At 36.8% G+C, this 22,658-nt stretch overlaps 2 protein-coding genes across 3 annotated transcripts; both read left to right on the plus strand.

The window, feature by feature from the left end:
* The first annotated feature begins 4,874 nt into the window (after window positions 1-4,874).
* Window positions 4,875-10,944, plus strand: cfap97d2 (CFAP97 domain containing 2). 2 transcript variants are annotated; one of them, XM_058622664.1, is made up of 19 exons: window positions 4,875-5,233; window positions 5,319-5,399; window positions 5,563-5,681; window positions 5,883-5,985; window positions 6,119-6,199; window positions 6,459-6,577; window positions 6,712-6,814; window positions 7,231-7,311; window positions 7,531-7,649; window positions 7,847-7,949; window positions 8,088-8,168; window positions 8,391-8,509; window positions 8,690-8,792; window positions 8,929-9,009; window positions 9,263-9,381; window positions 9,558-9,660; window positions 9,758-9,838; window positions 10,003-10,215; window positions 10,370-10,944. In XM_058622664.1, the coding sequence occupies exons 1-19, from the start codon at window positions 5,033-5,035 to the stop codon at window positions 10,529-10,531; spliced, it is 2,172 nt and encodes a 723-aa protein (XP_058478647.1). In that variant the 5' UTR covers window positions 4,875-5,032; the 3' UTR covers window positions 10,532-10,944. The 2 variants fall into 2 exon arrangements, with proteins under 2 accessions (XP_058478647.1, XP_058478646.1); XM_058622663.1 differs by having other exon boundaries at window positions 4,876-5,233; window positions 10,364-10,944.
* Window positions 10,945-11,111: 167 nt separating this feature from the next.
* On the plus strand, window positions 11,112-21,856 carry cdc16 (cell division cycle 16 homolog (S. cerevisiae)). The gene is made up of 18 exons (XM_058618175.1): window positions 11,112-11,306; window positions 11,501-11,555; window positions 11,975-12,072; window positions 12,211-12,249; window positions 12,364-12,504; window positions 14,967-15,126; window positions 15,262-15,356; window positions 15,562-15,695; window positions 16,215-16,294; window positions 16,414-16,463; window positions 16,543-16,616; window positions 16,714-16,839; window positions 17,739-17,891; window positions 18,557-18,620; window positions 18,966-19,027; window positions 20,223-20,358; window positions 20,646-20,736; window positions 21,096-21,856. The coding sequence occupies exons 1-18, from the start codon at window positions 11,259-11,261 to the stop codon at window positions 21,347-21,349; spliced, it is 1,860 nt and encodes a 619-aa protein (XP_058474158.1). The 5' UTR covers window positions 11,112-11,258; the 3' UTR covers window positions 21,350-21,856.
* Window positions 21,857-22,658: the final 802 nt, after the last annotated feature.

The raw sequence follows: 22,658 nt of genomic DNA on the forward strand, positions 1-22,658 counted from the left end.
TGCCTATCTTCATTCAACTATGGACAACAATATATACAGTATCCATGACCATAGTATGGGGACATTTTAGAATTGTATTTTGTGATTTACACCTAGTGCTATAGACACACACACACACACACACACTAATAAATACAGAAGAACCTGTAAGATGCAACGTAACTGAGTAATTGTTTACATTTTGCAGTTTTTATACCCAAGGAAGAGGGACCTTGCCAGAAACCAAGAAGCCAAGATGTTCAGAAAGGGCGAAGTTGCCAAGGGAAACAGAACATTTATAGTTGCAATGTAGTAAAACTCACAAGGATAAATCTCAGCATATATCTGCATTTGTCTGCAGTCAATTAGTTCAGCATGTTACTACAGGTCCTCTCTACAGTCAATTTGTTATCCTCATAACTCATTCCACTGTTATATAACAGCACTGTGGTTCCTTTTTAACTTCTAAAGACTGCATCGTTCATTATTTATACCCTTTCATAGCACATATCTATCTGGGATATAGGCCTGTATGGCTTTCAGTACAGTGCAGCATGTATGCACCAAACTGTCATCAAGAGAGCCACTTTCAGTTGGGATAAAGCTTATTTCCTCGATAAAGCATCAATTCCTCTGTAGCTCAGCAGTATTAATACGGCAGTAAGGCCTTAGAGTCGTTACCTATTCCACCATCCATTAGCTGAAAATTGAGTTGGCTTCATAACTTGTGTATATTTGAAGTCAGAAGGTTTTTTTTCCGCATTTCTTAGTTTATGGTTTGACACTTAACCAGGGTTTTAAGTTGGATGGAATTTTGTACATGGGAAAGGTACCATTGTTGGGGTAAGGAAATTGTATAACCAGAAGAAGCCAGACGTGATTCCAAAGATGTCTCCAATGTATGTGATAGATGTGATAGATGATAAATGAGAGAAGAGAACATATTTTCTATTGGCAAAAGCTTCCTGGTTCACTGAAAACGTATGAATTTTGAAGGCAAGATTCATTTGATACATTTGAGCAAACTACCTGCATACACATATAAAGCATTAACATGAAGCATTAATTGTTCCAAAGCATGCACACATTATCAAATATTATTTATCTTTAATACTAACAAGCAGACTGGGAGCCATGATCTAAACAGGATGTTCTTATGGGACTTGTTACCATAGTCCCTTTCCATCACACAGAGAAAAAAAAAAACTTGATCCTGATCCTGACCTTAGGGAAACACTCATACTCCTCCCACTGATCACACTGTGTTTTTGTCCACAGGCATAGACAAGAAACGTCTTTACTCCAAGGTCCCGGATCAGATATTTCCATTTGTACACTCGCGTGCAGTACACTGTTTACGCTCGCTGGCAAATTGCACGCATTCTGACTCAGTAGTGTTGCCCCACAGCAAACAAACAGTCCTCAGAATGTATGATCACAACATTTAACCACCAGAATTTCTACCAGCTGCTTTGCTCACTTGGACGTTTCTTGTGTTTTTATATTTTGTGGAGATAATTATGTCACCATCTGTTCCAATAACATGTTACCTTCCACCATTCTGTTTGAAAATATGTTGATGGTCCCACACCTCTCTCTAGGAGAGAAAATCATAGTCAGCGTTCACCACTATGTGTATATTTAAAATGCACTTGGAAGTATATGAATTGAGACATGCCAGTGTTTCTGTTCAGTGGACAAGCAATAAAATGAGGTAAAAATGTATTTAAAAAAAAAAATAATATCAGGATTATTAATCATGAGTATGGCTATCTTACTCATTTTACTGTTATACAAAACAATACGTTGTCATTTTCATATACATACACATCTTGGCTATACAATTAAAACTAGCTTCACCTGAAAAGCATCACATCCATGAACACTCTCAAATAAACACACATATAATCAACATAATATGTGTATGAGTTCTTACTGTACTTTCCCTGTCCCAAAGAAACCAAATTTTTTATTCCCACAAGTTTAATGAATATCACCAGTGAGACTTACCTGGAACTAGTAGCATCCCCCTGCTATTCAGAACAGAGCATACGCTTCATGATCTTACAGTTTGTTTGTTTGTTTGTTTTAACAGTCATTTTTGCTCTAATGACGGATGTCATTATTTGTAACTTGAGACGCAAAACTCAAAATTGTCACCACTTGTTACACAGGCTGTCCAACATTCAAAACATTGCTTTATACATTCATTAATTCAAAAGTGGATTATACTGCTAATAAAACCTAGACACTGACGGTGGAGACATATGTAGATAACCATTGGTTTAGCTTTTCACTGAGAAGTGAGCGTTCAAAGAATTGAAATGGGACTGAAGACGCCCACAAATATAATCAGCTTACTGCCTTTGGAGCGGGTGTTACCACAGACTGTTTATAAAAATGCGTGTAGTATTCAGGTTGGAAGGTTGGAAGTTTATGATGAAATGAGCGTATTTCCTATTAATTATATCAATAAACATTTTCCTGAAGAGTTAATGGTCTCAGTCAGTAGTTTCAGGTCTTCTTCATTAGCACAATATCATTTTTTTTTTTTTTTTAAATGATGTTCATATGTAGAGGATACAGACAGTAAAGAACAGCATTTAGGCACCAGTGTGATAAACAGCTAGTCTTAGACCCTGGCTGCTGGTAAAGATATGAACTTATGGTTGCAAATCTTCAACACTGGCGCCAGCCAAATGGCAAATCTCGAAGCCTGAAAGCAGTTTTGTTTAGATTCCTGTGGCTGACACAGCGAACAGTTGCAAGGTGTTGTAACCTTGTGTTTTTTTTCATCTTTGCACTTTATTTGACGGGATAAACGGGATAGTTGTAGCAAGTGGATAGCGAAGAGGTGGGGGTGGTGTGAGATCACCGTGGTAAACATCATGTAGAGGCCCCAGCAGTGTTTTTAGTCATTACTAACAATTTTATTTGGATGGTGACATGTTTTACAAACTACAGCTTTAAAATGTACTCTTTTTTCCAATTTAAAGCACACTTTTTGTTGGGGAGGAAATAAACATAAAGACTCAGCTGGCAAGTCATTTATAGGGATTAGACATAAGAGTTTACAGAACAGTTTTACGATTTGATATAAAATTATTAAACCTTGGCTAGAAAACTAACTTCTAAACTTTATTTTATCATATTTGTGATTGCCCTTGTTCCTTTGACACACCTCCTCTTATTGGCCCAACACTCACTGAGACATGACTGCAGGGACAATTATTTGCCATGTCACAATGAAGAAACACAATGACTCCTTCCACCCAAGTGTTTTATTATGTTAAGTTTCTTTTGTGAATGAAGAAGGGTAATATAATAATCTATATAGAATTGTATTAAACATTCAAATGAATTATTTTATTTTTAATTCACATGTTTTGATTCATCTTTGACAGTTGTTTCATAAAATAGAAAAAAAATTAAAAAATCATCATACCCTGGTCTGGTCAGTAGGGGGTAGTGCTGTAATGTAGTTGTTCATTCATGAAATCACCTAAATGGGACTCATTCAAAAAAAATCATTGGATAACACTTCTATGAGTTGTATATTTCAGAAGATAAGGGGTACTTTAAGTTACATCATGATACCACATAATTGAATTCAATACTGTGTTTTTGTGCATTTTATTTAATCAGAAATTTAAAAAAACATAAGATCAATGAAGCTTTCTACTTTTTCTCCTCTTCATGAGTTGGCCATCAGCTTACACTGTGGTGTATGGCAGCTGATTTTTCTTTGTGTGTACAATCTGTTTAGAACAAGTATGACTGCTGAAGTTGCTCTGATGTTAGTTTCCAAGTAACAGTTACCAAGGCTGTGACTGTCAGAACAAGTCAGAACATATAGTCACCTACTTCCTATTGACCTTGTGGATTTAATTCAGTGAGAATATTGTAATGATTCTACATGTTTTACTCTATTTCTTTTACAATAATGATTTATAACAGTACACATTTTAGTTACATTTGCGTTTGAGGTTATTTTCAGCTTTAACTGTGAGTAATTGTGTCTTCGCAGAACAGCTCATTTTACATTTTCACTCTCTCCTCATTAATTAGCCTTCCTCTATGCCTGTATGTGTTTTACTGTGTGATACTTACCAAACAAGCACGTCATTTGAATCCATCCATTCATTCATTTATTCATTCATCTCCACTCTCTCCAGCTGCTGTCATGGCAACCATGTATGACTGGCAGAAAACAGACTGCTCTCCCTGAGCTTAGTCAACCTGGGAGATTGAGAACATGAACACACACTTGGGCAGAAGAGGAGTCGTGACATTTGCGACATCAAGGCAGCCGCATACTACAAGGTGAATCTTCTTCTTCTGTGTTTTAGGGTAGCTGGCATCCATAATGTTGTATTACTGCCTCCGTCTGGATTTTTTTATTTGGTGTATTTTTTTAATGGCAGTTGGCACCTGTTATGTTGCATTAGTACCTACTTCTCTTTCCTTTGCCTCCTCTTCTATCTTCACACTGATCTATATTTAAAGAAGGAAAAAGATGGAATAGTGGATGATTAAATCCTGGGGCCATGAGGACAATAATATAGCATTACGGATAACAAACACCACTACCAACTGACCTGTGTGGAGATTGCACTTTCTTGTGTGCACATGGATTTTCTCCGGGTGCTTCAGCTTCCTCCTACAGTCCGAAAATATGCAGATTATAGATTGGTTGATTGGAGATTTAGCCGTAGATGTTAATGAGCGTGTGAATGATTGTTTGTCACTGAAATGGGCCGACAACCCATCCACGGTACACCACCTTCCACCCTAGCTGGTAGAAGCAGTAGAATATGATGATGATGACATTGATGATGATGCTGATGAATAAGATGATGATCTGTTTTACTCCAACAGATCAAAGGCAGTAATCCAACTGAAGAAGTAGAGGAAGTGACTATAATGGATTGTTGACTACTAACAGTAATAGGCTACTTATTTTTGATCAAAGCTGAGGTATAGGGTTTACGGATTCTACTAAGAGAAGGAAAATACTACGCAAAGGGAAGAGAAGAAGGAAGCGGTGTTACAGATGCCAAGTGCCATGAAATACCAAAGAAGAAAAAGAGTCACAAGTACTCGAAGCCTGCATGAGGAGGTCTTCTGTGTAAAATGTCTTTTGCTTTGCAATCCGACAAAGCAGTATCAAAAATATCAGTCCTTATTTCCAACAACAAGCAAATATCTTCAACAGAAGTGGGACAATGCTTCATATGATTTACACAGGCAAAAGGTCAGAAATAATCCCAGTTTCAAAATGTCTTGACCACAAACTCGTTTATTTCTTCCACCAACCCCTTTGTTTTGTTTTTCCCAAGGTTAAGGGTGCTAATCCATCAGTAAACACTGCTCCACCAAAAACCCATGGTCATCTGGTTCAGAAGTTGAAGAAACGACAGGTTATTTGAATTATTCTCATACATAAATTATTATTATGAAAATGCAATAAATATAACATATCTGCAATTTTTCTATGTATCTATTAAAATTACCAGGTCTTTCCTCTTGCAAAAATACACTGTTTTTTCTTCCCCTTCTTTAATAAAATGTTGTCTCCTTTAGCTCGAGGAGGAGAGGGCACTTGTGATTCAGAGGGAAAATTTTATGCTCTTAGAAAAAATAGGAAACATCATAAGGACAAATGGAGAAACTGACTGTTGGAATGACTCTGAAAAGAAAAGGTGAGTTAAGGTTTGTTACGTATTCAACGAAAAAAAGCGATGTTGGGAAAAATACACATTTTGACTTTGGAAACAAGTTGTATTGCCATGTAATTGGAGTCTCATCTACAGCCTGAAACTTCTCTTCATTGAAGCTTTGGCAAGGAGAGGCGACGGCTAAAGTTGCTCCTAAGCAGAATCAAATGTATGTTTCTTTTTCAGACCAACAAAGGAGTATCAGACATATCGCTCTTTGTTTCCAACAAAAAGCAGATATCTTCAGCAGAAATGGGACAATGCGAAATATGATTTACACAGGAGAAAGGTCAGCAACAACACGTGTTATTTCAGATTCTACATGTCTTCACCACAAATTCATCAAATGGTTTGCTGAAATTGTATGATGACAATTGTTTTAAACAAAACCATTTTCTTATTTGTGTTTTTTTTTCCTCAAGGTCAAGTGTGCTAATCCAACAGTTAACACTACTTCACCAAAAACCCATGGTCATCTGGTTCAGAAGTTGAAGAAACAACAGGTTATTCTTTTTTACTGTTTCCCAACTCAGTCACTTAATTGTGGCAGTAGACCTTTGAGTGACAAAACTATTCAGCCCAATAAAAAGAGAATTGTGATAATAATAAATAAATGTAAATACTGCAATAAATATAACATATTTGCAGAGACAAAATGCAATTACAAAGATTTAACTTTCTATTTCTATCTATTAAGACAACCAGTTCATTCATCTTGCATAAAATGCACTTTTTTTTTATTTATTATTTTAACTCTTTCAGCTTGAGGAGGAGAGGGCAATGGAGATTCAGAGGGACAATCATATTCTCTTGGAAAAAATATCAAACATTGTGAGGACAAATGGAGAAACTGACTGTTGGAATGACTCTGAAAAGAAAAGGTGGGTTAAGAATTGGGTTTTGTATTAGTTGAAAATGATCAATGTTTTGAAAAACATTAATTTGGACTTTGGAAGGTTGTATCACCATGAAACTGGAGTCGCCATTATACTTGTTTTTCTTTTTTTTTTTGCAGGCCAACAAAGGAGTATCAGACATATCAGTCATTGTTTCCCACAAAAAACAAATATCTTCAGCAGAAATGGGACAATGCTACATATGATTTACACCGGAGAAAGGTCAGTAACAGCATGTTATCCCAGATTCATCCAATTGTTTCTCCATCTTGAAAGTGTGAATGCAGGAATTTGTCTCATCATTGTTGTCTGAGACATAACCCTTTGTTAAAAAAGGGGGGAGGAAGACTTATAACCAAAAATGACAGAAATAATCCAGGCACTTAAGATGGTTTGGGGGAAAAAGAAAGCTTAGTTTACATTGCTACAAACACATCTGCAATGTTTGTTTTAATATTCATACCATTTTTTAATTCTCCCTCCCCCTTTTTACATGTTTTCCCTTCCATGAGCACCAGTGGTTTGATGGACACAATGGCACTCCTTCTGCCATATTTGTTTTTATATATGTGTGTATATATATATATATATATATATATGCATAACCCTTTTGTTATTTGTGTTTTTCTTCACCAAAGGTTCAGTCTGCTAGTCCTGCAATAAACGCTGCTCCACCCAAAACCCATGGTCATCTGATTCAGAAGTTGAAGAAAAGACAGGTTTTTCTTTATTGCTTTTTCCAGCCATAAACAAACTGTGAAAAAACATGTAGTCAATTCTCTCTAAAAAAAAAAAAAAGATTTGCTGTAACATATGTGCAGTAAAAAAAAAGGCAATTACATGACCATTTTTCCCCAGTCATCTATTAAAACTGCCAAATTATTCCTCTCGCAAATCACCGTCATTTTTCAATGTTAACAGAATTTTATCTCCTTCAGCTTGAGGAAGAGAGGGCACTGGAGATTCAGAGGGAAAATACTCATCTCATGGAAAAAATATCACACATCATAAGGACAAAAGGAGGAGTTGACTGTTGGAATGACGCTGAAAAGAAAAGGTGAGTTAAGGTTTGTGCTTTGTATTAATTGAAAAATGGTCACTGGGAAAAATGTGACTTTGGAGGTTGTATCACCATGAAATAGGAAAGTCTTCATCTTCAGCCTCAATATACTCTTTACTGACATTTTGGCAAGGAGAAGTGACTGCTACAGTTGTTCCGCCAAATCAAATGTCTGTTTTTTTTTTCTTCTGCAGGTCAACAAAGGAGTATCAGACATATCAATCATTGTTTCCCACAAAAAACAAATATCTTCAGCAGAAATGGGACAAGGCTACGTATGATTTACACCGGAGAAAGGTCAGCAACAGCATGTTATCCCAGATTCAAAATGTCTAGATCCAATCTTTTGCCCCCTCTTCATAGTGTTTATGATGAAATTAATTATCACTGTTCTGAGAAACAACCCTTTCATTGTTTGTTTTTTTCCCCCCCAAGGTTGAGTGTGCTAATCCAGCACTAGATGCTACTGCACCAAAAACCCATGGTCATCTGGTTCAGAAGTTAAAGAAACAACAGGTTTTTCTTTATTTTTTTATATATAAATCCCAATATATATATATTATCCCAATAAAATAAATAAATAACATAATAAAATAAATATATCTGCAGTGGCAAAATGCAATTACAAACATGTTGACCTTTTTTATAGGTATATATTAAGACTACCAGGCCATTCCTCTTGCAAACCTATTGTTTGTATTGTTTGTTTGTTTCAATTATTTTTTCATCTTTTTTTAGCTCGAGGGGGAGAGGGCAGTGGAGATTCAGAGGGAAAATGATATTCTCATGGAAAAAATATTGAACATTAGGAAAGCAAGTGGAGAAACGGACTGTTGGAATGACGCTGAAAAGAAAAGGTGAGTTAAATGATCAGCGTTGTGAAAAACATTAATTTTGACTTTGGATACAAGTTGAATTTCAACAAAATAGAGTTTCCATCTACAGCCTGAATATACTCTTCACTGAAATCTTGGCAGAGAGATGTGACCGCTAAAGTTGGTACTACGCAGAATCAAATGTCTACTTTTCTTTTGCAGGCCAACAAAGGAGTATCAGACATATCAGTCATTGTTTCCCACAAAAAACAAATATCTTCAGCAGAAATGGGACAATGCTACATATGATTTACACCGGAGAAAGGTCAGCAACAGCATGCTACCCCAGATTCAAAATGTCTTGACCATGAATTCATAAAAAACGTTTTTGCCTGATCGCAGTGGTGTTTATAGTGAAAATTGTATTATTGCTTTCATGCCATTTGTTTTTTGTCCCAAAGGTTAATTCTGCTAGTCCAGCAATAAACGCTACTCCACCAAAAACCCATGGTCATCTGGTTCAGAAGTTAAAGAAAAAACAGGTTTTTCTTTATTGCCTTTTCCCCCCACTCATGAACATGAAATGAACTGAGAATCACAAAATGTCCATAATTTGGCAGCAGAACTGTCACTGATAGAACCATTCAATAAGTCTCTATAAAAGACATTAGTCATTATTATTGATAAGTCATTATTAAGAATAATGCAATACATTTCCCAGGTTTCTATTTACAGTGTCAGGTCATTCCTCTCGCACATATCAACAAAAAAATAAGAATGTTTTGTTTCATTTAGCTTGAGGAGGAGAGGGCAACGGCGATTCAGAGAGAAAATTTTCATCTCTTGGAAAAAATATCAAACATCATAAGGACAAATGGAGGAGTTGACTGTTGGAATGACTCTGAAAAGAAAAGGTGAGTTAAGGTTGGGGTTTTGGATTAGTTGGAAAATGATCAATGTCGTTGAAAAACAGAAATTCAATTTTGGAAACAAGTTGTATTGCCATCACATAGGAGAGGCTCCATCTATTCTAGGCAAGGAGATGTGACTGCTCATGAGCAGAATCAAATGCCTGTTCTTTATTTTCCAGGCCAACAAAGGAGTATCAGTCATACCGGTCATTGTTTCCCACAAAAAGCAGATATCTTCAGCAGAAATGGGACAATTCTACATATGATTTACACAGGAGAAAGGTCTGCAACATGCTATTCCAGATTCATAATGTCTTGACCATGGAACCATTTATTTCCCCCATTTCGTGTAAAGGCTGAATGGTTTTTTTCCCCCAAGGTTAAGTCTGCTAATCCAACAATAAATAATGCTGCACCAAAAACCCACGGTCATCTGATTCAGAAGGCAAAGAAACAACAGGTTATTCATTATTACCTTTTTTTCCAATTCACCTTTCAGTGGTAAAACCATTCATTTAAATATTTATTTAAAAAAATCGTTATAATGATTAATAAATGATTATTATGAATATTGCAGTGAATGTAACATATCTGCAGTGACAAATTGCATTTTGTCTTGTTTAGCTCGAGGAGGAGAGGGCACTGGTGATTCAGAGGGATAATGCTATTCTTTTGGACAAAATATCAAACACCATGAACACAAATGGAGGAGTTGACTGCTGGAATGATGACTATATGCTGTGCAGGTATCACTATAATATGAAGAGCTGGCATGAGGACTGGCTCAAAACTCAAGAGTTGATGGACAACATTGCCCCCAGTGCAACATCACAAAAGGTTATTTTCAGTCATTGAAAACAACACACAAATTATACACGAAATATACTGTAACACAACAGTCAAACCGTCTTCCTAAGCTGTATTGTTATTTTTATTTTACAAAACAATAGAGATTAAATAATAAAGATTTCATTTAATGTGTCAGCAACAGGGGCAACAGAAACCTGGGAAGCAGAGCAGTGGTTTTGATAAAGAAGAAAACACAGATGCAACCACGTGGAGCCCTGCAAGCAACAACACAACTGACAAGGCAGATTCTGAAGGAAATTACACAAAAACAGAAACCAGCAGGACACAAGCTACAGAGAATTGATGCATCAGGCCATTGATACACACCCCTGAGCCTGATATAGACATCCACCACACAGATTCATGTGACATTTCTTCTTCTGACACACACACACACACACACACCCAAACAAGAGTAGGAAACAGTCAAAGGAAAGAGAAGAAAAACGTCAGTTACGGGTGCCAACAACAAAAACAAGGAGCGACATGCATATAAGAAGCACGAAACGCGATGTTGATCAGTTACAGTTTTCTGCACAGTAGACCATAACAAACATTTTAGACAAGAACAACGTTGACGCCAGAAACAGATCACAGTATAGTATGGCAGTCTGAATGTTTTGTACTATTCTAGTCTAAAATTGACTGTAGTACTTTGTATATGCTGTTTTTAAACATAATGTGGATGACGAAATATGAATAAAAAGTCAAAATACACCCTTCAACTACACGTTAAATAATACACATGTGACTCAAACAAAATTTGTTACATTTTTAAACTTATTTTACGGCATGTACTACCTGATGCGACATTTAAAAAGGTTTGATTTAATGTGGAACCTTTCATCCATGATGAGTTTTCTTCCGGTACATTTGAACAGAACACTCAGTGCAGAAAGAAGCCGCGGATTTGATTTTACGCAGCTAGCGAGCTAGCACGTACTACTGTTTGAGTGGACCGTTTAATACATCGTTTTCTCCGAGAATGACACGATTCTGCTAGTCATTGTGTCAGACTTTTTAAAAACAAAATGAATCTCGACAGACTTCGAAAGCGAGTACGACAGTATATCGACCAGGTAAGAATTATGATTTCTTTATGAGTTAATGTATTACTAGCTAATGCTAGTTTTCGAGCAGACCGGGCGTTAGTAGTAACAAACCTATACACTGTTCTTGCCTTACTATAAAGCAACAACTCAGTCAGCTACAGTCAAATAGAACGGTTCGTCAGTGACTTTGCCTTTTGTTCTTTTTGTTTGAATTTTTACAGCAACAGTATCAAAGTGCTCTTTTTTGGGCCGATAAGATAGCATCCCTTTCCCACGGTGAGTGACTTTAATGTTGTATATAATTGTATTGTCGTACCTACTTGTTCATCTGTAACATAAAGTTATAACGCTAATGCTACTTATAAATGTAAAGCTAAGTTTAGCATGACTGTTCTTTTTGAGGAGCCTTTTTAAAATACAATAGCAACTGTGAATTAATTATTTTAGTGATATGATGTCAGATTATATACAATCGTGACAACAGCTGCAGTGTTGTTTGTGTAGGTTGTCTTGTGTTCCAAATTTAGCTGTGGGAAACTAGACTTGCTTGAGTTAAGTTTCAACTCAAGCAAGTCCAGTTGCCTACAATTACTGAAGATGACTTGACCTGACCTGGATGACTGAGAACCTTTACTGACCTGTCTATTATGGCTCTCCAATGTCATAAATTGATGGTCATTTTGTATGACATACAGAGGATCCCCAGGATATCTACTGGCTAGCTCAGTGCCTTTACCTGACCTCACAGTACCACAGAGCCTCGCATGCTCTCCGATCACGAAAACTTGACAAGGTAATCACATATTAAGTGAGAGACATCTGTACGTGCAGAAGTATGTATTATGTGGTGCACTCTTAAGGAAACTGTGTAGAGAATTACAATAAAAAAAACTATGTGAGCCCAGTCTGATGCTTTTCTTCTTTCACACAGCTTTATGGAGCTTGTCAGTACCTTGCTGCTAGGTGCCATGTGAGTAGATGAAAAAATGCAAATATTGTATCACTTAACATTCTAGCTTTTTGCACATATTGCAGTGTATTATTTAGATAATTGTATCAGACACAAATCTGTTTCTGTTTTAAGTATGCTGCCAAAGAGTTCCAACAGGCCTTGGATATTCTGGACATGGAGGAACCTGCTAGTAAGAAGCTGTTGGACAGGAGTGTAAAGGAGGACAGTGGAACAAGAGAATCGGCCAAGGACTGGGACATGTCCCCTGCCTCTGTAAGTCTGTCCTGCCACAATTGATTGAATGGATAATGTGAAGCAGTTTTGTTTTTGACAGGACTTTTTTACAGTCCTGTCAAATTAAAATTACACTGGGAAGAGGTCATATGTAACACATCATACACTGTTTGAGACACATAGTTACTTCCCAAATCTATGAGATGGTACTGCATTAGTACTAAACAGTAGAAAATGGATTACAGGCTTTTATCTATTTTATTGTAACCACTACATGCGTCAGCAGACATTATCTCATTCCTGTTTATCTAAAATCATGTCATTGTTCACTACCTTGTGGTTCAGATAATATTGACACATAGTGCAGAAGGCACACATTAGATCTGCAACTAATGATTATTTTCATAAGCGATTAATCTGTCGATTATTTTCTCGATTAATCGATGAATCGTTTGCTCCATAAAATATCAGAAAACCTTAAAAAATGTTCATCGGTGTTCGTCAAACATGGAAATGATGAATTTGTCAAATGTCTTGTTTTGTCTACAAACCAAAATGATTAACTTTTAATGATTTCTTTGTTCTCCAGAGCAAAGAAATGAAGAAAATACTCACATTTAAGAAGCTTAAACAATCAGAAATCTTGTTTTAATCATGGAAAAAGCGTTGAACCGATTAATCGATTATCAAAATAGTTGTTGATTAATTTAGTAATCGATTAATAATTTCTTTTCAGCTCTAGATTAATTGTTTCAGCTCTAGCACACATAAATGCCTCTGTGCCTGCTCACAGTGGCCTTCATTTATCAAAGTTGCCTGGAAAATGGTGCGGATTCAGGGGTACATATTACCCTACGCCAAGTCTAATGTGTGATTCATGAAACGTGTATGCCACCCAATCCTGGCATATGTCTGATCAGCCTTAAATAATAAATAATGTGGTGGCGGATCATTATTTGAGTTTTACGACAGTAAGATGTGGAATATGACCAAGAAGAGAAGCTTCAGAAACTGAAAATAAGCAAAATCGGAATTTAAAAAATAACAAGATGATTCTGTTTGTCAGCCTGACAAGTGGGATCAAAGGAAGTTAGAAAGCGACTCTGTGGAGAGAAATCACAGCTGCAGTCAACAGCGAAGGTGTTGAAAAGCTGAGTTTTGAATATTTAATTCATCCATTTGTGATATTGCACAAGTCATCATATATTAAAGCTTATTGCTTGATCTCCACCAAAAAGCACATTGCTGTGCTTCAGCCAGATCCCAGCCTGTCACTGACCCAGACAGAGGTTGTACTGAGGGGAGGGGGTCTGCTTCAATGTCAAACAGCACAGATGTCTGTTTGAGCCAGATAATTGTAAATATTTAAACTTGCCAATTCACAACAAACACATCTGCAGAATTTAAATATTTCAAATGTATTATTAACAAAGATCCATACGTGTATATGGCACCAGAGACATCAGATACATTTCTTTCTTTTTTATTCTTAAGTCCTGGAAAACAGGCAGAAGTTGGTAATAAATTACACACTAAAATAAATCAATAAAAAATTGAATACAAACATCAAATAAGGGCCACACGGTGGAGTAGTGGTTAGCACTCTTGCCTTGCAGCGAGAAGTCCCGGGTTCGAGCCCCAGTTGGAACAAGTACATGGAGTATGCATGTTCTCCCCGTGTGTGCTTGGGTTTTCTCTGGGTTCTCCGGCTTCCTCCCACAGTCCAAAAACATGCAATGTGGGGATTAGGTAAATTGTGAGTGTGAGAGTGAATGGTTGTTTGTCTCTATGTGTGGGGCCTGCGATGGATTGCCCGATGTAGCTGAGATTGGCACAGCATCCCCGCGGTAGATGATGACTAACTGACTGACATCAAATAAATTAGGGATGCACCTGAAACTGACTGAAAAACAGGAAATGCTTGGCCGAAAACCGAAACACCAAAGATATATAGATTAATATTCATGCTTCAAAGAATAAGTTAATTAAGAATCTATGAAAATATTAAGGAACATCTCATCGAACATACCAGACAACGAGGGTGCATGTTGTCCTCCATTGCACAGAATCTCATAGGCCAAAATGATTTTCAGGTGTTTGCAGCAGGTTTCTCTGAGCCACTCTCACAGTCACAGCCTTGTTGAATGCTGTTACTGCAAACATGTAGCTGAGCTACATTGCTATATGACCAGAAACTCTACACACTATGTTCACAATTTAATTCTTGACCTGTATTTTGCATTATATTGTTTGGGATATACTGCATAATCCTCAACCAATCCTCAAATCTGCACGTGAAGTCCCTGTAATACATTTTTTAAAATTTACTATGAATTATTTGACCAGAGTTGCCGAAATGTTTTAATGTTATGTGCTATTTTTTACTTCATTTTTTTTATTTTATTTTATTTTAAATCTTTGTTTATGTTGTGGGTGGATGAAATTATGTGTAATATAATTTACTAAAGACTTCTTCCTGTTTTTCCTCTAAACTATTTCAGATCAGCAGCTCCATCTGCCTCCTGCGGGGTAAGATCTATGATGCCATGGACAACAGACCATTGGCCACCTCCAGCTACAAAGAGGCCTTAAAACTGGATGTATACTGCTTTGAAGCTTTTGACCTTTTAACATCCCACCACATGTTGACTGCACAGGAAGGTGAGACTGATCTGGGTCATTGATGTGCACTGATCTTTTAGTTTTCTACAGATATGCACTCTTTTATTTCGTTTATCATTTCAATAGGTTTCATAGCAGCAGCCTTTGTGATACAAGTTTGTCATTCTTCAACAGAAAAAGACTTCCTTGACTCACTGCCTCTGAGTCAACAGTGCACTGAGGAAGAGGAGGAGCTGTTACACTTCCTTTATGAGAATAAGTTAAAGAAGGTACAGAGATCTGCATGAAGTTTTTAAAATATGTGAAGCTAAGTTAAAAGATAAAGTTGTTTTTTTTATTTTTGTTGATCCCCATGTTTTATTTGTGTACAGTTAATATTAATAATAATAATAATAATAATAATAATTTAAAAAATAATAATTCTGCACCTACCTTCTCTTCACACGTACACTCTCTTTCCCCTTCATTCTACAGTATAACAAACCCAGTGATTTGGTGGTGCCAGAGATGGTCAATGGTCTACAGGACAATTTGGATGTAGTGGTGTCACTTGCTGAGAGACATTATTATAACTGTGATTTCAAGATGTGCTACAAACTAACATCAATGTAGGTGTCCTTGGTTTTTTTGTCTATTGTATTGTTCAACGTTCTGCAAATAATTAACACATCTCTGCTCACATCCTGAATTGATGTGCTATAATATGACACAATAAGGCGTCATTTCAGCTGATTAACGTTGCTCTTACTGCAACAAGAGATTTGTGACAGTCGCACACAAAAAGCTTAATACAGTTACTACTAACTTTAAACAGCAGACATTTCAATGTTGTTAACACTAGCCACTTTTACCAGAATGTCCAAATATTTTGGAAAATGTGGTGTAACTTGAAACCATTCAAGTGGTTTATACCACTGTAACACCAAATTCCAAATCACCAGCTTGCATAAAATCAAAATCAAATAAAAAAACAGCAGATTTTTAGTTTGAAATTTGATTTATTAACCCTGGATATGATGTGAATTAAACTGGTTGTACCAGATGGGGAACACAATTAAATGATTTATCTAAATATAAATATAGTGTTTGTTAACTTTTGAATGCAGCTTTTCTTGTTTTTATTTCAGGGTGATAGTTAAAGACCCCTTCCATGCCAACTGTTTACCAGTCCATATAGGAACTCTGGTGGAGCTTGGAAAAGCAAATGGTAAAAACATTTTCTACCACATAGAAATGTTTAGATTGCTTGGTACCCTTCATAACCATACAGTAGTTGTGGTTAGTTCTGTTAAAGCTTTTCTTGTTTTTTCCCCCCACCCTCGACAGAGTTGTTTTACCTCTCACACAAACTTGTAGACTTGTATCCCAACAACCCAGTAAGTGCTGCAGTTATATCACTTCATTCTGTTTGGATAATTTTCAGCATTTGATAACCAAAATTAAACATTTTATCAGGTATCCTGGTTTGCTGTTGGCTGCTACTATCTCATGGTTGGCCATAAAAACGAACATGCTCGTCGATACCTTAGGTGTGTATTGCTACACTCTTAAGGGAAGTGTGTGTTTGCAGCCAGATTGTGGGCATATATTTAGGTTTCCTGACGCAATTTGAATTATCTCCTGAAGCAAAGCCACCACATTGGAGAGGACTTATGGCCCTGCGTGGATTGCCTATGGTCATTCATTTGCAGTGGAGAGTGAGCACGACCAAGCCATGGCTGCCTACTTTACTGCTGCCCAGCTGATGAAAGGGTAGATAAATGTTTCACATGTCCATTATATGCTTTTATAGATAAGTCTTTGTAGAGCTGCTCTAGACAAGGATTTATATGAAATATGTTTTTGTCTTATATTGTATGAGAGTAAATCATAGAATGTAGCACAGGTCATCTAATTTCTTTGAAATACAGTGTAAAACAAAACCCATTGCGCCTGCATGTATACATGTGTGGAGAAGCTGTGGAGGGAAGTGTTGCAGATATTGCTTCATGTTTACAACAGCCAGTGGTGCTATATGTTCCTCCCTGTGGCAGAATTGACAGTAAATAACAGCTTACCATCATGCTCTCTGTTGTCATAGGTGTCTCTCCACTTGTTCTGTAATTGGCAGAATTTATAGGCATGTGGATAGAGTTTGAAGCATAAAAAAAGATTAATGAACCTGGGCACAGAATATAAACTGGGAAGATCTAGTTTTAATTTCTAGGGGTTTTAGAAAATTTCCCCATGACTAGTTAGCACTGCTGCTGACTTTTTTTTTTATATACTAAGATGTAGATTTTGGAGGCTATGGCTGTCTGTTGAGAAGTGCACAATACCACAACTAATTGCACAGGCAGTGTGGGTTGACATTTCTTTATGTTTAATGTGTGACACAAATGGAGAGCAGGATTTTAAAGGCTTTTTGTTTTTGATTGAAAGGGGTAGTCGGCCAAAAATGTTCTCCCAGCCATCAAATTAATGGTGCTGCTGAAAGTTTACAGCTAAAATAAACTATTTTGTCAGTGTTTTAGTGTTCCTTTTTGGTTTTGTTATTTTGTTTCTTTTTTTTTTTTTAGAAACATCTCTTGGAGACTGGGGAGTCTTTTAAGTGTTGTTAAATAATAAGATAATGCTAACTTGGGGTGTGGTATCTTTATTTTCTCATTCAGGTGTCACTTACCCATGCTTTACATTGGCCTGGAGTACGGTCTGACCAACAACTCCAAGCTGGCTGAACGTTTCTTCAGTCAGGCCCTGAGTATCGCTCCAGAGGACCCATTCGTCATACACGAGGTGGCAGTGGTTGCATTTCAAAATGGAGAGTGAGTCATGCAGCCATAAACACACAGTAACACTTTACAATAAGCGTTATTGGCAGCACAATCTGATGTTGGAACAGCAGTGATATTTGTGGAAAAAGAAAAAAAAAAAGTGGTTTAACAGGCAAAGATGTCTATTTTGAAATATGACCTGCATTTATCATTGATGTTTAAGAATTTACTGCTCATTCATATTTCAGTGTTAAATTAAAGTGTTTGTATAAGTGCAGCCCTTCCTGCTGCTGTACATTTTTTACTGCAGCTGGCATTGCATTTAATGATTTCAGTTTACAGTATATTTGTCTCAGCATCACCTACATCTCTGACACAGATTTACTTGTTTATCTTATGAGATAAGTATGAACCATCCCAAGTAAATAGATGTTTACATTTATTTGTTTACACAAAGAAAATCATATAACACCAATGCGTTTTGCAGTGCAATTCAAAATTGATATTTATTTTATCTGCTCTGTGCCTATTATAGCATCTCCCTTAATACCGTTGGCAGCTTGGTGTCTGAAGTTCAATTTCTTCTTTTCATGAATCCAAAAACAAGCTTAATTTACTCAATGTCAAACAGTAGAACATGCCTGTCATGAAAATAGGTTTTTACACACATACTTAAGGTGTGGGAACCTTGCAAATCTTTTCTATGTCTTTTTCAGCTGGAAGACTGCAGAGAGGCTGTTTTTGGATGCAATGGAGAAGATTAAAGCCATAGGGAATGAGGTAACTACTTATTTAATTGCAAAAGTACCCAGTAGTTATTACTCAATCATTACATGAATACTCATGGGTCAGACCTGATCTAAATTGCAAACAACAAACATTTTGTGGCTCCACCATTGTGATCCCACTGTGGTGACAAAATTTATCTACAGACATAAAACCTGCCTGTACTGAAAACCACCAGTTTTCTCTTCACTCTCTCTCTCACGCCAGTTGAAATGAACAGAACTGTAATAGCTGGTAGATATGACCATGTCTCTGCAAGAATTGTTTACAGTATGATTTTATTTTCTTTCTTTTTTTAATTTTATTTAATTTTATTTTTGATTTTTTTTTAAATTTAAGGTCACTGTGGACAAATGGGAGCCATTGCTAAACAACTTGGGTCATGTGTGTCGGAAACTGAAGTAAGTATTTATCCACTTTGATAGTGCAGTTTGAGCTAATGATGTTGAATAGTCTTGTGTAGAAGAGTGAGTTTTTTATACCCCCCCAATACATCATCTTGGTTTATGTCGGGGTGAGCACATGTGATACCTGTAAAACAGAAACTAAACACAAAATGTTTCCTGTGTGAATAATTAAAGATGCGTTCTCTCCTATTTATTTCCTTTCTTATCTGTCACCATCCAAGTGCTTGTGTGTTTGTTAGCAGTCATTCTGCAGAGGCAGGAACCTTATTGAGAATTCATGCAATGACCCACTTGAATGAATAATTCATTATCGCCACTGAATTGGTATAAGGGACTTGCAGAAGGTGTACCATACATGTGTTAGTATTGAAAGGTTGGGTAAATGGAAAAGGACAGAGTCATCTATACAAAATTAAGACTTGTATTTGCATAATTGATTCATTGCTGAAAGAACAGATTGTAACAGTTTTCCATTTGTTCTACACAACGACATCTGAAACCCATTGTACACATACAATGAGTGTCTCCTGGGAAACCATTACTTACAGTTGTATGTATGTATTTTTGCCACAAAACAGCCATCATCTGCAAATATAAATGTGTATTTAAAGACAATTTGCCATGTTGGAGTTGTGAGGTATTGTATTTATTATTCTGCTGTTATGAAAATCACAAATGTGGCTTAGGTTTTAGTTGTTAAACAACACCTGCAATTGGCATACACTGTCAATGAGGAAGATCGGTCAGTTGGGTGATTCTGACACTAGACTGGATACATATACATACTTATAAACCCTAAACAAAGAAGAATTTAATAGACCGGCTAACGCAGGATGAGACGGATGTTGCATGGAATTTAGACAGATTACTTTCAATCTTCCATCACAGTGTACAAGTGTTTCAGTATGAATAAATTATGCAAATTGAGCACAGAATATGTGCGATATGCTTCAGTGTATTATTTTTGTTTTCATGGCATAGATGTTGCTACATGCCTGAAGTTGCTCACTCTGCAGATGGGTGATCTGACTTATCAAGATATAACAAATGTGCTGTTATTCTACCAACAATCACAGTCATTGGAGAGTTGGTTATAATGTTGTATTCTGTTTTAATACACTCTAAGATGTTTTTGTCACTAAAATGTTGTTGATGTCAACTTTGCATATTACGTGTTTGTTTTTTGTAGAAAGTACAATCAGGCTCTCGAGTACCACCGTCAAGCACTGGTGTTAATCCCTCAGCACGCCTCCACCTACGCTGCCATAGGATATGTGCACAGCCTCATGGGCGACTTTGAGAGCGCTATTGACTACTTTCATACGGTAAAGTCCCTTTTATTCACAGGATTAGAGTGTCTGTCTCCTGTTTGACATTGTGTGTGTCGGAGCTCCTCCTGGCAGTACAAGCTAGAAAAGGCGTAACCATGGAAATCTGAGCTCTATAGTGAGAGCAAGGTGGTGTACGCTCGAGGGTTAATTTGTTTTTCAGTGAGTTTGGATCCAGTAAAGAATTTAAAACAATATGCAAGGTAGAATTCACTGATTGGTTGATTTTCTCTGAACAAATGACTGTCTTTCTTGAAGTTTGAGGTTTTCTCTTTCTATGGCAGGCACTTGGACTGAAAAGGGATGACACCTTCTCTGTAACGATGCTTGGTCACTGTATAGAGATGTACATTGGTGACACAGATGCCTTTATAGGTATGAGATAACTATTCAACACTAAAGCATTTTATATGTTTTATACATTTAAAGATGAAATGTATCTGTACATGTATTTTTTATCTTTCCCTGACTCTTCATACTAGTGTGTTTCCAGGTTTATTTGGACTAAATCAGATATTGTCTCTTGTATGTCCATCGTTGATCACAAATGAAGTTTTTAGGGAAATGTGTTATTAATTTAAAAAAAAAAAAAAAAAGGAAATTGTGTGAGTTATTCTTTATTTTCTTTTTGGCAAGCATTTAACCTCCACTGAATCACCAGTGAATTGTAGAAGTTTGTAAAATATTCACACCAGCAATGTGTCAATAATGTGTTGTCATTTATTTGCACTCAGGCACCGACATTAATGACAAAGTGCGAGGCAACTTGAACACTCCAGCACTGATTAAGATGCTGAACACATCGGAGCCTGGTGACCTCCTAGCCACGCCAAGAGTGGAAGACACCAGCATCACGTCTTTGGAAACACCACTGTCAAATCAGGACAAGATGATGCTGGAGACACCTTTGCGACTCTCTTTAACCTTGGAGTGTGACATGTACGAGAGTGACGTCATGTTAGATACCTTATCGGACACCAGCACGTGATGTCATCCTGTCAGCGTGTGGAGCTGTCACAGCAGCAGGTTGTCATAGGTACACATATCCAAGCCCAGGGACATTCAACATTCAAATCAAAATGTTGGCACCTGTCCTTTGCCAAAGTTTTACTTTTGGATTCATTCTCTTTGTGCATTCGATATGTTTGTTTCTGTAGGTGATAAAACAGAAAACTGCATCTGAAGTATGGTTATGAGTAAGAATGAGGGTAAAGTTTCAATACAGCAACTGCTGTATGTCATGTAGGAGTGCACTTTTAAAGGGAAATGAATGCCTTGGTGAAGGCTGTTGAGTGTTTTGTTGAGAATTGGGCCTTGGCTTAAACATAAAGACAATGAGAACATGTGAACTTCTGACACTTGGCTGAACAGAGTGAAAAGCCTCCACTTCTCACATCATGACTTAAAGACTGTAATCTCTTATTGCTGCCCATGGCAGGACCCTCCACATCACTTAACCTGTGGATTTTCACCTTGAATTGAGAGCCAAGCAATTTTGATTAAATAAATTCTTGGTACTTCTTACAATAAATCTTGAATTTATCTTTAAAAAAAAATTCATGTGTGTTTTGTGTGTTAGGTTGGTTGATTTAAAAACTGCTGAGCAATGTTTAAACATCCAGTGTGGAAGAAATGGGTTGCAGCTGATGGAGGACTCCCCCACTCACCTGGGCTTTTGCAAACACCAGGAAAGTATGGTTGACTTTACACACTATGTAAACATTTACATTACTCCTTCATTGGCCAATGCAGCGGGTCTGTGTGTGTGCAGAGCTATTAAATGTTTGCATAGTAAGCTTTCACCTTAAAACATGCTGGTTTGTCTTGAGCTGCTGTGAGAGCATGGTGGCACCCTTACCAAGAGATCATCTAAAAGTCTTATTATAAGGCTATGAAAATCCAACAATCTTCAATTCAATGTGGTCATTTATACTTATACAAAACATTATCATGGCTGATATATTCAGAAAACCCTTGAAGTTGCACACTAGACCCAATATCAGCTTTAATATTGAACCTTTATTGAACTATTGTCACATTGACTTCCTCTTAAAGTTTGTATTTAAAAGCTACTGCAAATTGTTGTATTTATTATCAACACTATTTTCTAATCAGGATTGCTACTTTATATTTGTTCTATATAGTTATGAATTATAATATTTCACTGTTAACATGTTTATTTTTAACCCGACGTTATTGTACCTTTTAGAGCATACATCATTGTACATTTAGAGTTCATCAGCAGGGAAATTTGTAGAAACGTGTTGCAGTCACATGAAGTGAGGGATACAAGTGAC

Source organism: Solea solea, chromosome 2 (genome assembly GCF_958295425.1).
Source record: "Solea solea chromosome 2, fSolSol10.1, whole genome shotgun sequence".
NCBI lineage: Eukaryota > Metazoa > Chordata > Actinopteri > Pleuronectiformes > Soleidae > Solea > Solea solea.

Bases quoted from the DNA above. Each gene is read 5' to 3' on its own strand.
- cdc16 (XM_058618175.1), top strand. From the start codon at position 11,259: ATGAATCTCGACAGACTTCGAAAGCGAGTACGACAGTATATCGACCAG. The intron at 16,295-16,413 runs GTAAAAACATTT...CACCCTCGACAG, and splicing joins GGAGCTTGGAAAAGCAAATG to AGTTGTTTTACCTCTCACAC. The intron at 20,737-21,095 runs GTATGAGATAAC...ATTTGCACTCAG, and splicing joins TGACACAGATGCCTTTATAG to GCACCGACATTAATGACAAA.
- cfap97d2 (XM_058622663.1), top strand. From the start codon at position 5,033: ATGCCAAGTGCCATGAAATACCAAAGAAGAAAAAGAGTCACAAGTACT. The intron at 5,986-6,118 runs GTCAGCAACAAC...TTTTTCCTCAAG, and splicing joins ATGATTTACACAGGAGAAAG to GTCAAGTGTGCTAATCCAAC. The intron at 9,839-10,002 runs GTTATTCATTAT...TGTCTTGTTTAG, and splicing joins AGAAGGCAAAGAAACAACAG to CTCGAGGAGGAGAGGGCACT.